The sequence below is a fragment of the Myotis daubentonii genome, chromosome 8 (assembly GCF_963259705.1).
Source record: "Myotis daubentonii chromosome 8, mMyoDau2.1, whole genome shotgun sequence".
NCBI lineage: Eukaryota > Metazoa > Chordata > Mammalia > Chiroptera > Vespertilionidae > Myotis > Myotis daubentonii.
The window spans coordinates 61,505,434-61,525,939 of NC_081847.1; the positions used below are offsets into that span (position 1 = coordinate 61,505,434).

General features: G+C 41.2%; 1 protein-coding gene across 1 annotated transcript in view; it reads right to left on the bottom strand.

Annotated features, from left to right (window-relative positions):
- The window catches only part of LAMA1 (laminin subunit alpha 1), a 150,049-nt gene that overhangs the window by 22,949 nt on the left and 106,594 nt on the right, over window positions 1-20,506 (bottom strand). The window contains exons 37-51 of the mRNA XM_059704929.1: window positions 20,043-20,253; window positions 19,742-19,858; window positions 19,463-19,626; window positions 16,755-16,890; window positions 15,888-15,981; window positions 14,119-14,235; window positions 12,534-12,716; window positions 12,054-12,208; window positions 10,354-10,497; window positions 8,433-8,566; window positions 7,475-7,625; window positions 6,539-6,663; window positions 2,167-2,317; window positions 1,369-1,513; window positions 793-934 (exon numbers count right to left, since the gene is read on the bottom strand). Coding sequence (XP_059560912.1) covers window positions 793-934; window positions 1,369-1,513; window positions 2,167-2,317; window positions 6,539-6,663; window positions 7,475-7,625; window positions 8,433-8,566; window positions 10,354-10,497; window positions 12,054-12,208; window positions 12,534-12,716; window positions 14,119-14,235; window positions 15,888-15,981; window positions 16,755-16,890; window positions 19,463-19,626; window positions 19,742-19,858; window positions 20,043-20,253 — 2,169 coding nt within the window. The remainder of the gene's footprint in view (window positions 1-792; window positions 935-1,368; window positions 1,514-2,166; window positions 2,318-6,538; window positions 6,664-7,474; window positions 7,626-8,432; window positions 8,567-10,353; window positions 10,498-12,053; window positions 12,209-12,533; window positions 12,717-14,118; window positions 14,236-15,887; window positions 15,982-16,754; window positions 16,891-19,462; window positions 19,627-19,741; window positions 19,859-20,042; window positions 20,254-20,506) is intronic.

Below are 20,506 nucleotides of genomic sequence, written 5' to 3' on the forward strand. Positions count from 1 at the left end.
CTTTCTTCACTTCCCAATTAATATGACACAGAGTGACTTGAATCAAAGCAGTTGTTATGGGTTAAATTGTGCCCTCCCCCAAAGATGCTGAAGTTCTAGCCCTTAGTGTCTGTGAATATGAACTTATTTGAAAATAGGGCCAGAACCGGTTTGGCTCAGTGGATGGAGCGTCGGCCTGCGGGCTAAAAGGTCCCAGGTTCGATTCTGGTCAAGGGCATGTACCTGGGTTGCGGGCACATCCCCAGTAGGAGATGTGCAGGAGGCAGCTGATCGATGTTTCTCTCTCATCGATGTTTCTAGCTCTCTATCTCTCTCCCTTTCTCTCTTTAAAAAATCAATAAAATATATATATATATAAAAAAAGAGTAAATATAATTTAAAAAAAAGAAAATAGGGTCCTCACAGATGTAGTCAAGTTAGTATGTAGTCATGAGAGGAGGCCCTAATCCAGTATGACTGGCGTCCTTATCAAAAGGGGTATTTTGGACACAGAGAGACCCACCCAGAGGGGAGACAGCGTGTGGACACAGAGAGAATGTTGGGTACATGCTGAGGAAAGCCTGAAGTTGTCAGAAGCTAAGGGAAGGTAGGATGGAGCCTTTCTCACAGGCCTCAGAAGGAAGCAACTGTGCCAACATCTTGATTTTGGACTTGTACCCCCTGAAGAGTGAGAGAATACATTTCTGCTATTAAGTCATCCAGTTTGTGGTAGTCTGTTATGGCAGCCCTAGGAAACCAGTATAATTAGTTGATAATTCAGAATATGAAAATTCTGCACAAGTGGTATCATACCTTACAACTCTTGAACGAGGTAATCCACCCACATAAATTGGATCCTTATCAAGACGATTGAGGTCAGAAGATGCTCCTGGGGTTTCCCCTTGCTTGGTTTCCTTATAACTGGTATTATACGCATCAACAACTGCTAGGAGTCCTAAAGGGGATTGAAAGGAATCAATGCAAAATGAAAGTCGCTTCCTACACTAAAGTAAAACACTAACTTCTGCTAACAAAGGTCATTTACAAAGGCATGTTCTTTTACATTCTGCCATTTTGACCAGCAAATGTTCTTGACTATTAACTGAAAATCTCTGTGCAGGTCAATAAATCCAGAAAGAAAATAGAATTGATTTGATTCTTGATTCCCAATTGAGCCTGTAATGTTAAATAATACATTTGGAAATCAATCTATGAATCTAATATTCCTCTAGAAAAATATGAATCCCGATGCTTAGTATCCCAATGACTTTTTATTAGAATATCATTTAAGAATACCCAGAAAGCTAAAGTAAGTAAAGACCAGATTTTGGAAATATTTCTTTTCCTATGAGGCCAACCAATATCCCATCCACCCAGCTGTGCACATACCTTGCTTCCGGTTCCGCTGGAAGGCGATTTTGTACCAGCTCCCATTGTTATAGCGTCGGTCTGTTACGAGGGCAAGAGGCCCTGAGCCCAGGTCAACTGTAACTTTCACTCTGCCATGGACCAGCTCGATGGATAAAAAGTCTTTCTGTAAAAAAGAAAAGTAGTAACCCATGGCTGCATCATTATCACAAGATTTCCTTGTCCTTCAAGTCAGGGATGACAGAAACCTTCTGAAGACAAACTGAGGAAGCTGGACCTGGCCCAACAGCCAGAGGCCTATGCTATGAAACGCAGTGTCCACAGAGGCTTTCTGAAATGCTACACATATATGAGATAAACTCATTATCAAAACCTACAATTCAGTAAGAGAAGTAGGATCTCTCTGTATCTGGTTCACTGAGACTGAAAAAGGTCTAGTTCTTAAAAATAAAATTAGATGATTGGGAGAAATCACCAGTACATAAGATAAAAAACGGGAATATGAAAATCCAGTGAATGGATTTCAAATAAGGCCACAGTGGTCAGTGTGAACAGTGAACAAGACATATTATTTAAGATCAAAATTTAACAAATGTTCAGTTGGCATCTATAATGATGGGAAAGCTATTTTCTACTTGGTCCTCTTCCAAAGCTTCTTCTGTACTGATATAATAAATTATTTAAAATAGGGACATAATATGACATATATCAGTAAATATATTAGTAAATGCTCATAAAATAGTCATTAAACATCAATATCCTCATGGCAATCTAACTGTATATACACAGTGGGGCCACGTGCCCCACGGAGATTCTTACGGTGCCATTTGAAGCGAGGTAGAGAAGAAGCCCGTTCGTTGAAAAGGTACTAAAAAGCATAATAATGTGTGTCACAGTAGCCCGCAGCGTCTTCTCCACGACGGAATACCCACTCCCATCAAAATGGAAGGACGCGTCTTCATTCTCGGGGCTGCAAAGCAGAGCAGTGAAATGCAGTCCATCCTCAGGAAGGAGGTTCGAGAGCAGATGTCACAGTTCCCCGGTTCCCCCTCATCCAGTCATGGCAGAGCTATCATTTCCATAAGTGGATGACAGTGTAAATTATAATATCTTACAATATGCGTGCCATGGGATTATGCAAGACAAATGCCCAATTGCTTTATAAGAAAAAGAAAGTTAATATAGGCAGTATTCTCTGTTATAAAAAAAAAAATTCTCCAAAGGATGGATAAGTGCTGTAAATATTTCTACTTATCAACTAGATTTCTATTTGTTTTACTTTCCTTTAATGAAACTATTCTTTGTCAATTCTAGTGCTTTCAGGAGAATTTTTAAACTGGCATTTAACTAATACATCAGTGAAACTGAAATTACAATGGAAAATAAATACGTACCATTGTACCAGAAAGACCACTACAAAAAAACAAAGAAAACCTCCAAATTCTGCAGGATGAGCTTACAACAGAATTATATAAAATAGACCACACCATTCTTTTTTAAATGTTATTTTTTTAAATTGGTCTTAGAGAGCGAGGAAGTGAGGGGGGGAGAGAGAGAGAGAGAGAGAGAGAGAGAGAGAGAGACTATGATCAGTTGCCTCCTGCATGTGCCCTGACTGGGGACTGAATCTGCAACCTGGATGTGTACCCTGACTGGGAATCGAACCCACCAACTTTTGGTGTAGCGGACTAAGCTCCAACCAATTGAGCCACATTGGCCAGGGCAGGGCCACAGCCATTTTCAGATCATTGTGTTTTCTGGTCCTCCCCCTGCCTCAAAAGGCTGACTTGATACAATATAAAAATAACCCCAAACCATTAAATTACAAAGTAATTTCATCTGGAACACATCATTGTTGTGTTTTAAATTCTTATTTCGAATCTCATGGGACTTGTAAGTGAAACTTGAATGAGGGTGTTTGTTTTTTTAAATATGAATTTGAATTTTTCCCAGTTGAAGGTGTGAATAATCCAACTCAGTGCCAACTCATCTTCAAGCAGGACATAATAACCAAACAGTAACATTATTTCCATTAACAAAATAAAATGAATGCAAACAAAACAAAAAATAGCAGTGCTTTGTGAAAGCTGAGATTTCATTTATTGCTTCCTGCAGTCTAACTTTTCCTAAAAAAAAAATCTGTTTTGTTCTTTTAGGAAATATACCTTCAAGGAAATGTGCTCTGCATAAACTCTTAAACTGTGGCTTCATTCTCAATTCTTTAATTCTTAAACCTGTGGCTTCCTGGAAGCATGTTCCATTGCTCTACTTCTTGGATGACCATAGCTTCATGTGGCTAAGGACACAGACTCTAGAATCAGACTGCTGGGGTTCAAATCCCAGTTCCCCAACTTACTACCTGTGTGAACTCAGAAAAGTTACCTAACCTCTCTGTGCCTCATCCCCTTTATCTGTAAACTAGGGATAATAATAGAACCTCTCTGGGAGGGCTGTACATGATTTAAAACATGCAAAGTTCTGAACATAGTGCCTGGCACACAGCAAATATTCACTCCATTTTAGTTCTGATGATTCTGCTGTGATCGGGGCTCCTCCGTGGGTCCCTATTTGGCCTATTAATAGCCGAGCCTCAAAGATTAAGCACCTTGCCCAGAGGCACACTCAAGTGCCTATATCAGCACCTGTCAAAGTGTGTTCTGTGTAACATAAGCACCTACAGAACGCTCCTTTTAAAAAAGAATTTGGGGTCAAATGAGTCTGTGAAATGTAACCCTCTCCCAGGACAGGGTTACAGTGTCTAGCCTCACAGTAAAGCAACATGCTTAATTTTTTAACTCAGTGTTTCCCAAACATTTAGATCAGGGCACACCCTCCACTGCCACTTAAAAAAACGAATATCTACTAAATCCTACCAAATTAATATTCTTTTAAAAACATATTTCTGGAAATATTAGTTAATATAATTCAAGAATAGTCAGCTCATTTGCTCAGTACCCATAAAAAATATGTTTAATATTTTTAACCTGACAATAAATGTGTGAGAAACCAAGGTTTGTGATTGGCAAATATCATCAAAATGATATTGCCTTATGAAATAGTGACACCTGCTGTTGAACTTAGCCTTTGTTTGATCGAGTTAAGTCCATTCGGCCTTAAAGCTCAGCTGGGTAGCCAGCCATCCCTCGACCCAAAAAAGCCAGTTCCAGGATTGACATAGAGAGGATGGTAGCACCTGTTAATCTTCCTGTCAGTTGAACCTTCATGGTCCCGTCAGTGGTCAGGGGGTGGGGGGGTGGGGGGCTGGAAATCTGGTGGGAGGGCAGTTCTCAAGGAGAACAAAACTTGAGGCCACCCAGAAAATTGGCATCCTCATTCCAAAAAAGAGAAGAGCCAGCAATCATCAAATTCACTTATTGCTGCAGCTTGAGGTCAGTGGTCTTAAAATAACCCTGAAAATAACTGATGAAAATTGGGGATATTGTAACAGCTAAAGCAGGGGGACATTTTTCATATTAGAAATATTCAATTTCTGTTAAGATTTTCCTTTCCACAAGTAAGATTAATGATCTGGGGTCAGTGTAGGGGACAGAGTCCAGGGGTTAGAGCATCTGTCATGTTAGAATTACTAAATTGCTGGGAAGATTTCCTTCCATGCTAGAGAAACAGCATGAGGAAAAAGTGATGGATGATATTAAAAAAAAAAAAAAAGCCCTGGCTGATGTGGCTCAGTTGGATGAGCATCCGTCCATGCACCAAGAGGTTGTAGGTTCAATTCCTGGTCAATTCCTGGTGGGGGCACATGCCTGGGTTGCAGGCTGGATCCCCAGTAGGAGGCGTGCAGAAGGTAGCCGATTGGTGTTTCTCTCCCTCTCCCTCCCTCTCTCTCTAAAATCAATAAAAACATATCTTTTTTTAAAAAAAGTGATGGAAGAGGGAGCTTCATTGTGTGTGCTAATGCTCCTGAAGTTCAAGAGCAGGTGTCATTACCTCACAAGGTAATATCACTTTGATGGTATTTGCCAATTACAAAACCTTAGTCTCTCACACATTTATTGTCAGGAAAATAACCCTGAGACATTTACCTGGAAATCAATGGGCTGTCACTGCAGGAAGATCAGAGATGAACATTGGTGAACATTCAAATTTATAAAGTATTTTCATATACATCATGTTATATATTCATCACCATAATTCTGGGAGATAGGTAAAATAAGTATGATTACTGTTTTCCTGTTCTGGAAGAAGAAACTAAACCTCTCTCCTTGAGGTGTAGTGACTTATATCTCAGGCCACTGAGAGATTTGGTAGGAGAGCTGGACCAGGAGCCTGAGTAATTATGATGCTAAACCCAATACTTTTTTTATTCCTAAGGCTCTTATAATCATGCTTTTGGTCATAACTTTTTGAGCAACTTAAGGAAGGGGTATTAGCAATTAAAAGGCTTAAACTACAAAATCCCAAGCTAGGAGAAAGCAGACCTGACAATAACAAAGTGAAAACTCTCCCACGGAAGTATAAAGGTGAGTTGCTTCTAACTGATCTTGTCACCACTCACTGTTAAGTATCTATCTGGACAGAGCAGCCCATTAGGTGGGAGATATTATATCTGATGTTACATTTCTTTAATGGAAAAGGCAATCTATTGCCTTATTTGTTAAAGTGCTATAAAATAGGTCTTCCATACTTACAGGGCTGCAGTTATTTTTTTAGAAAGTAATAGAGGGGGTGTTGAGATTGGTGAGGTTAAGTTATTCAATGCCCTCTATTACATCAATACATGCCAAAAGATTTTAGATAGTTGTTCTCCATTTGCAAGTGCATTTATTTCTAGAATTATAGAGTTTAGGAATAAAATTATTTATAAAAATTGACAGCACACACACAAAAATCTCATCCTTGGAAGTATTTTCAAAATGAAAATGTATAGTGGTTTATCCAAAGCTTACTGTGGCTCTTTGAAACAGAAGGTGGTTTGAGAAGATGTCTGTGTTTCTTGATTTTATGGTCCATGATCAAAGCATACAGTATAAGACACAGCAATAAGAGTCCTTTGTAAGGGTTAACAATGATACCCATGCGTCCATTAGTAAATCTACATCTTTTCCTTTGCAATAAGAAGACTGACATCATAAACTCTATCCATCCTTGATATACAGGTAAGTTCTTTAAGCAGTTCTCAGATGTTAATACACTAACTTACATACAATGTTTAAATCGTGGGGAATATTACCTTCCAAAGCAGCCATGGCACTTGCCCTCCCTTTCAACATAGTTCCATAGGCCGATGGACTGTCCATTCAAGAAGGCTTCTCCCATGCAGCCTTTGAAATGAGTAACCTTCACAGCGGGAGACTTCTAAGATAGATGAACACACAAACACAGCCCACATACATTTGGTGAAAAAGAATAAATTCTCTAAATGAATGGAACTCCTCCCTGAAAGCTTATATCTAACAGATCCAAATTTTGAGAAAACAATAAAAAAAAAGCCAGTTTATAATCACTGGATTTCCTTCCAATGATGAAGTAGAATACTAGAATGAGTGACAACTGGATGGATCTTAAAAGATCATCTCAGATAGAAGGGTCGCTGCAGAGAAACCGCTTTTATAGTGAGAAACAGACCCAGAGAATGTGTGGTCAGTGGTGAGGGCCTGGCTGGCACAGAGACCCATACTCTCATGTGAGAGCGTGCACTAAATCCACACGACTCAACATTGCTCGGGGAGAGGATAACTGGTGTAATAAAATAAGGACAATGCGCTCTTTCACTAAACACTAATTAGTACGAGTCTACCACTAGAGTTAGAACAGAGATAAAGGAACTTTACAGAAATTAATGTGAACTACTGAATGTCTTGTTTCATCATTGGAAGAGAAACACAAATAGCGAAATGAACCGCTGACTTCTTTTCCATTTGTACTATTTATTAAGTATGATCCTTTACCCTACAAAACCAACCCAACTCTGCAGATGAACCGTCATTAAGCAAAATAAGAGAAGCAAGATCTCTTCATCTGAATATTGATATAGTCAACAATTTAATTATATTAATTTTTATTGAAATAAGTTTGACTTATAACATTGTATAAATTTATGTATTAAATCTATATATGGGTAACATCAGCCAATCAGTTGTGTGCAGATGAATGTTCATAGTGTTACCTTGACCTGTCCTCCGAGCCCCCCAACAAACATCAGTGTTGAGTTGTTGATATCCAGAACGTTAGCTGCTCCTAGGGATTTACTTGTTTTGGGTGGTGGCTTTTGAGTTGCGCTCATTTCCTTTACAGTCAATGAACCAATGTTTCCAAACCTAAGGGTCACAAAGAATGGCAACAAGAAGCAAACTGCAGTCAGCCCACATATGTACATACATGTTTCATACCCAGGCTCCATCTGCTTCTCCCCATGTCCACTGCAACAGCCCCCAGCTGGTCTCCCTGCTTCTAGTCTTCCCCAACCCCCACCCCTAGTTTCCTCTCCAAACTCTGGTAGAGCAGTGTTTTACCATGTAGAACAGTCACAGATAATGGGTTAAACTGTATTTGAAATTATTTACTGCCTTTAATATGACTTCTTTTTATTGATAACAAAGCAAAAGACAAAAATTCCTAACTACACACCATCAATAACAAACCATAATGTTACCGAAAAGTAAAAAAAAAAAAAGAAATACTTAAAGCTGCTTAAGAGTTACCTTTGGAGAGAGGCTTGATAAGGAAGAAATTTGCTTGTGTTTGTTAAGAAAACCCATTCCCCACTTGTATCCTATCCTCTGGCCGCTTCTGCTTGCATCCCACTGCCAGCCACAGGGGATTCCTACCAGGCGGCCTCTACTACCATGTCCTGGGCAGTAAACATTTTACTGGGCTGGCTGCCTCAGACACACCTACCATTCTCAAGGTAACATAAGTTTTAACCTTTTTCTTCTTTTATTGTTGGTTTGGGTAACAATGTTTATTTCTTCTGTAATAAGAAAAAAACCCTATTTCTAAGGGTTCTTTCACTATAATCTAACTTCCTAGAAGTTTCAGGCTATTATATGATGTGGAAAACCTCATATGCAGCTTTAGATACAGTTTTAGGAGAAGAGATGTTGGAAGAGAACGGTCTCCGTTACCTGGTTACGTAGATACTGTGCCACTTGTTGTCATCAATTGGGAAGTCTGGGAATTCCAAGCGTGCTGCCCCGGAGCCCATATCCCAGAGGAAGGCCACTTTCCCGCGCCGCATCTCCACCGCCAGGAAATCAGGCTGGGTGCAGGGGCGTGAGTTGGCATGAGTATACAGGCCAGACTGCTTGCATGACCATTAAAACACTTTAAAGAATGAGTCCTGCCCCACTGGGGTGGCTCGGTGGTTGCGTGTCAACCCATGAACCAGGAGGTCACGGTTCACTTCCCGGTCAGGGCCCATGCCTGGGTTTCGGCCTTGATCCCCAGTTAAGGGTGTGCAGGAGGCAGCCAATCAATTATTCTCTCTCATCACTGATGTTTCTATCTCTCTCTCCTTATCCCTTTCTCTCTGAAATCAATAAAAATATATTTTGAAAAATAAAGAATGAGTTCTTACAGCATGTTTTCTACTCATTAAAAAAACAAAATAACATCTTGTTTTATTTTTAATTCCCACCCCCACCTTCCAAGAGGTGAAGCAGAACTCAGAGCACTGAGGGTGGTGGCCACCAGATCCATTAGCACCCCACCACCCTGCACTGCATGGCCCTCCACAATGCCTCCCATAAAATTCCCCAGGAAGACTCGTGTGTGTGTGTGTGTGATCACTAGTAGTCTCCAGGGAGCGTGAAGGATGGTATCTTGTGTATCTGCCCAGTCTGAGAAGGGAATAAATGAATGTGAAATACGCAGGAAGAGCCATGAAATCCCACATGAGGAGTTGCATGTGTTTTGCACCCTAGCTCCTAAAAAGGCATTTCCGGTAATATCTGGGCTTGCCAATATTTTCTGCCCTAACACAGTCAAGGCTTCTGACCCATTTCCACCATACAGCCAGTTATCAATGGTCTTCATAGGGGACTTGCCCTCTGGGGACCACTGGAATCTCATTGGATGGAAGAGCCTGGGTGAAGCATGACAATGGTGACAGGCCTTAGGGTGCAGGCTTCCACTCCGGGTAACACCCCCCAAAGTTGACCTTATAGACCCAATGCTAAACTCAGTGGCTGCAGAGGTCACAGAAGGCATTACAAAAAGTTCATCTAAGTCACAGCTTGTGATTAAGATTGCAGATGGAGACACTTTTCCTTCTTCAAGGTCACTTTCCCTCTCACAGATATTGAATTATGTAATTTATTTTTAATCTAATGCTACTGGTTTAGCAAAAGGTTAGTTCCCTTAGAACAGTGGTCGGCAAATTGCGGCTCGCGAGCCACATGCGGCTCTTTGGCCCCTTGAGTGTGGCTCTTCCACAAAATACCACGTGCGGGCACGCACGTACAGTGCGATTGAAACTTCGTGGCCCATGTGCAGAGGTCGGTTTTCGGCCTGGGCGAGCCTATTTTGAAGAACTGGGGGGTATCGGTTGGTTGGGCGACGGGAGACACGGTGCAGGCAGGCCACGGGATACACAGCGTGGTGGAGGTACATTGTTTTGAGGAATGTTCCCTGAGGTCGACCCCTTCCAACTCTCCCATCCACACTCGTCTATCTGAAACAAGTATACAAGACAAGTGTGGGATGGGCGCGTTGGAAGGGGTCGACCTCAGCGAATGTACCTCAATCAGATTGAGGACTTTTGAGGATGTTTTTATCAAAGGTCAGCTTAGGAGTACCCTAATTAAGTTAATAACAATGTACCTACCTATATAGTTTAAGTTTAAAAAATTTGGCTCTCAAAAGAAATTTCAATCGTTGTACTGTTGATATTTGGCTCTGTTGACTAATGAGTTTGCCGACCACTGCCTTAGAAGAATTAGTGATTTCACCAAGACCCTGTTGTTTTTTCATCAAAACAAGTGTCAATTCAGAAAACATAGGCATTCATAGGAGACTCGTTGTTGCTTTCTTTGAGTCCATACTCACGCTGGTGCTGCTGCCGAGGTAGAAGAGAAGGTTATCGGGTTCGCTCGTCTTAACATTTAGTGTTAAGGTGTTATAGTTGGTTGAAGAGATCGGAGGCTGGTAGGCCCGGATACAATCTCTGTCTGCAGACACAGCAACTTTAATCTGCAGAAGGAGAAAAAGTGCCCAGTCATTCAATGACACATCACATGGGCCGTGCGCCAGGAGTTCAGACGTGCTATCCCCAGGCAGACTGTCACTGTCAGGCAGGTGCCTCTCCTGAAAACGCATAATGCTTCAGAAATGAGAAGTCAGGTGGCGGTAAAGAGAAATTTATCTGGTAAAGTATTTAAATATGAAAAAGTCAGTCATGGAGTTTTAAAAGAGTGTGTTATGTAGAAAATCAACTCTTTCATATGAGATTTAATTCCTTAAAGACAAGGAACTTGCCCTGACCGGTTTGGCTCAGTGGAGAGAGCGTCAGCCTATGGACTGAAGGGTCCCGGGTTCGATCCCGATCAAGGGCATGTACCTTGGTTGTGGGCACATCCCCGGTGGGGGGTGTGCAGGAGGCAGCTGATCGATGTTTCTCTCTCATCGATGCTTCTAACTCTCTATCCTTTCCCTTCCTCTCTGTAAAAAATTCAATAAAATATATATATATTTTTTTAAAAAAAGACAAGGAGCTTATCCAAGTCATCTTGGAATCTTTAGTCCTGCCACAGAGAGCATATTTGATGATCACTTGTCAAATAAATGGAGGGTTTATCTACTTAGTCTTTCAGCAAATATTTATAGAGCAAATATTACACATATTTCTCTAAGTAATTGTTTGCATATATAGCATATATTAACCTAAGTCTGTATTAACCAGAGCATTTGGAGCCATCTGCTGGGCTCACATTTATTTGGTGACTGTAACTAAAACAGGTGGAAGTCAGAGCTCATGTAAACCAACAGCCTTTTCCAACAGTGAGGTCATTTGTGGGGGGAGGGGTGTCAAAGGGCTGGGAACTCCTGTATCTTGGCTAGAAAACTTAGGTGGATAAGCATTAGACCAGAGGTCCCCAGTAGTGTGACAATTGATAGTCTCTCGAAGATCTTATTTCCCTGAAACGCCTCCCCTCAGGAGCACAGCAATGCCACATGCTATGGATGGGTGGCTGGACAACATCTTCTCAGTGTGTGCTTCTCTGTGTGTCAAGTGTCTCGTAGATGTAGTGACCTGGATGTGTGCAGCATTTGTTCATATGCAAATCGTCAGGTCAGGCTCCTAGAGGATGGGCCCATACTGCACAAACATTCGGAAGAATACTCGGATTATTAAAACCACCTTGGTAAAATGATGGAAATACCACCATATGCCACCGATGAAATACAGTGATGTTAACCCTTAGGCAACCATTAGCTAATAGTTATGAATCTACAAATCTAAGCTACAATTACAAATCTCCATAAAGGCATGAAGATCTCCTTGCTGGCAACAGATTGAAACATGTATGAAAACAGAAATTAAAAAAATGAGACTAATATACTTAAGTAAAAATACCTAAGACACTGCTATGAGGAATCTGGTATTATTCAGAGCTGTCAGCAGACATTCCAGGGACCCGGTGAGACAGAAAGCCATTTCTACAGGAATTCTCTGGAACTTGGAGTTACCGAGAGTCTCAGCTAGGGGGGTACCGGATGACACTGGTAGCAACCGGCCCCACACTCACCGAAGCTGCTTGTTTCCGGGCCTGGCTGATCAGCAGTTTAATTTCTGACAGGTTTCTGCTCAGGTTCTCTTCTAATCTCTTCAAAGGCTTCAACCGATCAAATAAAAGGTTGGCTTGTGTTTCCACATCTTTAACTTTTTTCCCAGCTAACAGACCTAACAAATACAAGGTAGCAAGAAAGTTGGGGTTGGGGTGACGGACATAGAGAAATGAACTGGTCATTACTAATGCACTGGATGAAACAGAATATCTTAATGATCAAATCCTTGACATTTTGGTACCTATGTAAAAAATGCACCAGCTCCGTGCATTACTGTAGGCCCTTCTCTTTCTTTATAAATGGAAATCCAGATGTTAGTGCATTTTCATTTTTTTTTTTTTTTAGGAATGCTATTTGTGAACAAGGCACCATTGTGCCCTTGGCAAGCTCAAAATTGCACAATGCAGACTTTCCTAATGGGAAGGGAGACCGCGACATACTGGTCACTGAGGAGTCCCGTAGAAGTTCGTTTGCTTCTTGTAAGGTGGCATTGACCTTGGACAGGTCTGTCGATGTGTTCAGCAGCTTCTGACTCAGTCCCACCACATTCTTCAGCGTGCTCACAGCACTCTGATTGGCAGATGTGGCCAGCTCTTTGATTTTGGTTCCTTTGTCTCTGACACCTGAAATAAATTCATATGCAAGCATGCACACCATAAAACGGGATTTCTTGTGTTTAATGACAATATTAAGGTTGCTTGTCATATGTACTACTGCTGCCTTTTAGGGATAAATGAAATAATTTTGGTAAAAATTCTCTGCATTGAAATGTGATTTCAATACACATGAGATAACAAAAGCAGCTAATGGCCATGCTCAGGCTCTCACTTATTAAGAAATTAAGCTGCTTTATTTGGTCTCTTTTCTATTTTCCCTTCTCATATCCATTAAATACCTCTTCAAATCATCCCATGTCTGGGTAAGAAGGTTTGGGGATTTAAATGTGTAGGTGGGATGAATGTGTCTCAGGCTAAAAGAACTGGTATTTTTTCACAACATCAACTGGCTGCTAGATATAACACCAGAATACAGACTAAATGGGCACTTAAGATAAACTGGAATTTCATTTTTCTAGAAAAATCTGGGTGATAATTATTTTTAAAAGGCATTAGTATTCATTTTAAAAGTGTAAATGACAACCACAAATGGGACAAACATTAACATTAGGAGAAGCTGGATAAGGAATATACTGGTATTCTTTTTACAGCTTTCCTGCAAATTTGAAATTGCTTCCAAACAAAAAGTTATTTTAAAGTATTTAATCAACAAATACCATGTGTCCTCATAAAGAGAGAGAGAGAAACATCCACATCAGAAATGCCCTATTGATTTAAGGTAAGAAATTCAGAGTGCCCAAGCCCAGCTCCCCAAGGTGTTTTGTGTGCTTATAAGGTGAACCAGCAGATGGAAATTTAGAGATATTTGGGCAACTTGTAAGACTTAAAAAAAAAAATCTTATTAAGAAAAAAAGAGAAGGTTGAGGGAATGTAAATAGTGTACAACAGCACAATTAATTTTTATTACACTTTGTAAAAGTTACCGTATTTTAAATTTTAATAAAGACTGCACTTGTAAACCGTCAATATTAAAGTGATCTAGTTTAGAATGCTTCGTTGCCTCATGAAGAAGATTTACCAAGCAAGACTTTTTAAATTTCTTACATTTATATGAAAGCAGGAACATTCCTGCTCCTTTACTTGCTGACTTCTTTGAATGACACTTTTTCAGTTACGGCATGTGACAATTGCATGGTAAAAGCCAGCAATCGATATGGTAGCATAAACTCTCTAGTGCTTTTGTTTTTGAGTATAATTCTGGTATTTCAGTTCAAGTATTCTGAACTTGTTAAAAAATAGTGATCTTCACTTCCAAATCATATTCCTCTGCAAGTAAAAACTATCAGTCCTGGGCTCATTTCCAGCAAGGGCTCTTCATCAAACCGGAGGCAGAACCTCCTCATATTCATGTGTAATGGCTTTGAAATGAGAAGACATTAATTAAATCAAGAACCCCCTTTCCACTTACCTTCAGGAATTGCTCTAAGTATTAAGAGTGATTCATTGGTCTGTCTAGTAATCTTATCAGCATTTTCTTGAAATGTCTTTGCCGTATTTTTCAATTCTCTCAGTTCCAATGTGATACCTATTTAAAGGCGGAAAGTGTTTCCTTTTAAGATGGCCTAATAAAAAGCTGCCTAGGTTTTCTTCATCACTTTGACCCTTTATGGAATGACAGCTTTCTACCGAGACCCTCCCCCATAAAAGCTTCTCCATTAAGACTTCAAGCCCCTGATTATAGAAATTGTGATTTTTAGCTTGCTTGGTCATTTCTCCTACTTTGCTTGTTGCTCTTCTCACTAATATTTCTTCTTAAATTGCATGTCTAATTTAATTAGAGCTCACCTTGAGGTGTTTCAATCACTCATCCTTAATTGGACACATCAATTTCCTACCTACGTCTAAATTGTGGCCACCTTTCTTCTCCGGGCTGTAAAACCCCAAACTGGACTCCTGCCTGATAATCTCCCTCCTCATCTCCCACCTGCTTCCCTGGCCAGGAGCCCTCTGCTTCCTGCTTCCTTCTGACCCTCCCCCATCCCAGCAGGTGCTCGACTCAACCTCCTCCAAGTCTGATCAAAGCTGTTGGATCAAAGCTTCACTTTTAGCATTTCTGTTCATAATACACAATCACATTGGATTCTGAGCACATGTTAAAAAATGAATTATTGATAAAATCCTTGATGAACATGATGGTTCTGCCTAAACTTTAATTGCAGGACATTCACTATTTCATGGCCTATGAAATACCTTTAGTTGTATAGACTGAAACCATAGTCCATCAACATTGATGCTAGAGTTGGTGTTTAATGCTTTATGATTGAGAACTGTGTACTTTCTATATGGTGAGTTGACAATAAATTCTAAACTGCATGACTCACAGAGAAACAAAAAATATGCACATATCCACACCCTAAGGGAGAGACACAGTACAGGACATGGAGGTAGTCTAAAAGGTGGGTGAGCTGTTTATAGACCACTATTTACTCTATAGGAAAAAACGTGACATTTTTTATCTAGCTATATAAAAGCCTAAGCAATTGCCACAACCAAAAAAACTGAACGGACGACCGAACAGGCTGCGTGGGGTGACCAGGCTGGCAGGGGGGTTAGTGAGGGGCGACCAAACGACTGAGCAGCAGGCTGTGTGGGGCGACCAGGTCAGCAGAAGGGACAGTTAGGGGCAACCAGGCCGGCTGGGGGGCAGTTGAGGGCAATCAGGCTGGCAGGCAGAGGCAGTTAAGGGTGATCAGGCCAGCAGGGGGGACAGTTAGGGGCGACTAGGCTGGTAGGGGGGGAAGTGAGGGACGATCAGGCTGGCAGGCAGAGGCAGTTAGGGGTGATCAGGCTGGCAGGGGGGGCAGTTAGGGGCGATAAGGCAAGCAGGAAGGTGAACTGTTAGGAGCCTGCAGTCCAGGATTGTGAGAGGGATGTCGGACATCCCCTGAGGGGTCCCGGATTGAAGAGGGTGCAGGCTGGGCTGAGGGGACTACTACCCCCTACCCCATGCACGAATTTCATGCACCGGGCCTCTAGTATATTAGAATATATTAAAGTGAAAAGTACACTATCTTATATAAAACTTTCATGTTTCTCTTGTACAACAGATTCCTGCTGCCATTTTATTATGGATATATCATTATGTTATTAGATAGCTCATATATATGCAAATCATTGCTTACTGAAACTCTTAAGAAAGATGAAACTGCACAGGTATTTTCTGAAAAAAAAACTGACCTTGGTGCTTTCTGCTCAGGCTCCTGCTTTCTTTTAGGAATTTGGAGCTGCGCTGGAGAGCTGCTTTCCCATTAGACTCCATGGTTTCTGGGAACTAGGAAACAGAACAATTTATGCGTGGTGACTGGAGGCCAGGGTGGGATCCTGATGGGGATGTGAAGGCAACTCCATCAGAATAGCCTCCCCTCTGGTTCCAAACAGGGAAGTCAACTAGATAACAGGCAGGGAGAGTTTAATTGTCCTAATGCCTGTTCAACATACATCCTAATTATGGGAGAAGAGAAAGACCACAAGCCATTTTTAAATATACGAAGACAAAAACACCCATTAAATAAAGATCTTCATCACAGGTAAGACAAGATGCCTCAAAAATTGGCAGTTACAAAATAGTCACAGAGATGTATAATATAGCATAGGGAACATAGTTAATAATATTGTAATAAGTATTGTGCCAGTTGGGTACTAGACTTATTGGAGGGATCATTTCATAAGTTATATAAATATCTAACCACTATACTGTACACCTGAAACTAGCATAACATTGAATGTCAACTGTATTTTTTTAAAAAAATTAAAAAAGATGCCTTGAGTAGGTATCATGAAGCATTATCATTTTGTAATAAGAAATGGTGAGATTTTCCTCATCTTTACATCACTTAGTCCCTAGTCTTTATAAAGAAGTATTTATGACTTTAAGAATTAAACATACCACATAATGGCAGAAGCCATAAACAGATCCCACCAGAAAGCAGTGTTGACAAGCATACATTTAAGCCACCAAGTCTCTGCTCAAGCCTCTAAGGAACAATCTCCCACGGTTTTCTAGAAAAGGAAGGCACCCACCGAAGCCCACACGGCTCTTCTTACCAGGCTCGCCTCCATCACAGTCCTGAGAGCATCTTTTGCCAGTTTTTCTGATTCTTCAATCAGGCTCCGAATGTTGGAATGGATGTGGGTTGCGCTGGTTGCATTCAGGGACACAAATCTAACATTTCCAAGGCCACTGTGAAATCAGCATATTTACAGGTGTTATGATAAACTAAAATTGGACTTCCCCACTATCCTTAAATGCCTCTTAGCTTCCTTTCCCATTAGAGCAGTACCATCAACAAGGAATAACAACCTATGGATTCCCCTTTGACTCCAAAAGGAATCTTAAGAAGCAGTGACCACGCTGTCACAACAACACTAAGAATGACTGTTTAATTAATGCCCAAAGAAGAGATGATGGCTGTTTCCCATCTTTTAACCATTCATCTGTTTCTTCCAGCTGCCCTCCCTTGATCTCTCTTCAAACCCCTGCATGTGTCTGGGACGCCACTGAGTCTTTGCATTTATTGTAATCTGTGCTGCTAGGCAATTGCTAATTTTCAAAAAGCTTTCCTAAGCATATGTAAGGCTGCTGAATCTTATTTCAAATGGTGTACACCAATTTGATGAAGTTCACTAGAGGTTTTGCAGGAAGATCAGATAGTATTTCAATCATCTGAACTTCGCTCTTACAAATGGACAAATCACTTAGGAACTTGCCAACTGGTAATGGTGCAATTTCATCCAGCCACTCTATCTTGAAAATAAAATTTGACAATCGACACATCTTTGCCTGGTGTGTAACTCACTTCATTTTCTTCCCAAGGTTATTGAGTTGAGTGATTCCCAAACCAGACATCAGCAGTTATTACTTGTTACTACTTGATTGGCAAAATTTGGTGATTTATAAGTAAAAGATAATAATGTTATTTTATTTAACTTTATGTATCATACCAATTGCTTTTACTGCATATAGTAAGTAATAAATGTTTTGTTCTAGCTATGTATGTTGTCAGAATTATGTTTTCTCTTTTGGGAAATGATGAAAGATGAAAAGAGAGACACTGAGTACCTAATTCCATTTTCTATTACTGATTCTTGTGGCATCTGTAGGCAGTAGTGCTCAATGCAGCATATAATTTATGCAATATTCTATCTTATGTAGTTTTTTTATTGTCTTCATTGTGTGATCTAATAATTTAGGGCAGTTTCCTCAAATTGGAAATATATTTATTTTACCCCTTCCACAAAAACACATATTCCCAGTGTGTCCAGACCATTTCCATCCATAATTTATAACAAATTTTAAATAAATTTACCAATTAATTCAGACTATGGTGAAAGGCCTAAAACACTGGTTCCCTCATTTGCTGCTATTAGACCACCTGGGGATATTTTTAGAAAATAGGTCACAACCCAGATAAATTAAGTCACAATCTTTGAGTGGGGGCTGGGAGGACTAGGTTGGACAAAGGCATCAGTTTGTTTATTTTTAAATCCTTACCTGAGGATATGTTCTTATTGATTTTAGAGAGAGAGGAGGGAGATAAAGAGAGAGAGGGTGCTAGAAATATCGATGTGATAGAATCATCCATCAGTTGCCTCCTATGCCTCCACTGGGTATTGAACCAACCTTTTGGTATATGGGATGACATCCAACCAACTCAGCCACCCAGCCAGGGCAAGGCATCAGTATCTTTGAAGTTCCCCAGGTTATTCCGATGTGCAGACAAGTTTGGGAACCACTAGCCTAACACCGTACTTCTCATTTAAAGACACTTTTAACAAGTGAGGACATATACCCAAAAATATAAGTTTAAGTCATTGTAATGCTATGGTAGACCTTCAGACAGTAGAAAATAATCAGAGGTGGTATAACACTTCTATGGTCCAGTGTGGGCAACCACAGCCTCCATCACTGCATAAAGCCAGATAAAGGATAAGCTCCAAAAAGGTAAGAGATGTAAAGAAGTCAATATCTTTGTTCTGTCCACATGTAACTGAAGAAAGCCCTGAGCACTTAGTAGATGCAAAACAAGGTCTTGATGGCTTGATATTGTAACACTAGAGGCCCAGTGCACAAAATTCGTGCATGGGAGGGAGGGTCCCCTTGACCCAGTCTGCACCCTCTCCAATTTGGGACCCCTCGGGGGATGTCTGACTGCGGGTTTAGGCCCGACCCCATGGATCGGGCCTAAACTGGCAGTCGGACATCCTTTTCACAATCCAGGGCTACTGGCTCCTAACCGCTCACCCTCCTGCCTGCCTGATCACCTCTAACTGCCCCTCCTGCCAGCCTGATCACCTCTAACTGCCTCTGTCTGCCAGCCTAGTCGTCCCCAACTGCCCCCCTGACAACCTGGTCGCCCCACGCAGCCAGCTATTCAGTCATTTGGGTGCCCCTCACTGCCCCCCCTGCCAGCCTTGTCACCCCACGCAGCCTGTCAGCCTGCTGTTCGGTCATTACTGTTACTGTGACAGTGTCCCAGACAATTTGCATATTCCTCTATTATTAGTATAGATTATATTTTCTTAAATGCCTATTGGGTTCAGTTTGCATTTCTCCATCTTATCTTTATGCCGATTGATGGTCAACCATGTTATCTGACACGGAGGAAATCCCCCTTACCATGTAAACAAAACCGGAATCTTCATTTTTAGACAAAAAAGGAAGAGTGACTTAACATTGTGCTCAAAACAGTCATCCTTATTCTCTTTGATCAGTGGATCACAACCTCTGGAATTCCTGCAAAATGTGGTCTCACCTGTCCAGAGCCCCTGCTAGTTCCTGGAGCTCAGCTGCATGACCCTCAGCTCTGTAGACAAGGTCAAGTGCTCTTCGTTTGGACATCTGCATGACCAGGTCATCCACGTGGTGCCTGATTTTGGCAGTCCACCAAAGCAGCTCATCCCGGTGATGCTCTAATTGCTACACAGATAAATCAATACTGTGAATATATAGGCAGCTATTCAGCACTGTGTGTGTGCGTATTCGTAATTTGGAAACTACTAGTATATTGTGGCTGTGCTGAGTCGAAACTTACTGCGAGCGCGCTTTGTGCAGCCTTGGCACGTGCTGTGGCAGCATCCAGCAATCTTTTTCCTTTGGCGATCAGCACCGAGGTCAAGTTTTGTTCTTCTCGAACACGCAGCTTTTTATCCTGTAGCAAAAAATCACCTTTAAGGATGCTTCATTAAGCAAGTCAGCTTCTGAACACTGGGGCCTGACACTGTGTGTTGAGGTCGTGTGAGGGGGCTCGTCTTTTAAAATGCTGAAATTTGTGTTATTTACATGGGAGAATCTGGTTACTAGCTTTAACTGAGGAGAGAGCTGTTAAGACTCACATTGAACTCTCGCAGGCTGGCCTTGATAATGAGCAGGAGGCGGCTGCTTTCCTGCGTCTTTGCCTCTGCTTCCCTCACCAGGTCTTCTGCTGCCTGCAGTTCACTGTGGTGTTTTGAAAGGAGGCTGCTTGCTGCTTCTTTTATTACCTTCAACTCTTCCTGTGGCTTCTGGTAATTTTTCTGAATTTGTGACAATAAATCTTCAGCAGCCCTGACAAATATAGATGGTTCACATAGTAAGTCAATGAATGGCAAAGCCTTTACCACTGGAACGATAGCAGAGGGATTTTTACACTTCCGTGCCTAGTTTTATAGTGTGCAGTAAGGGTAACAGTGGGCAGAAGGCTGTCCTTCAAAGAGCCTGCTTGCAAGGTCTGTAAAATGTTCCCATTGTTCTCTACCTGATGCCAGTGGCTCACTGCTTCCACTGTCTGTGCAAACAATGTGGTTTATGCTGAACACCT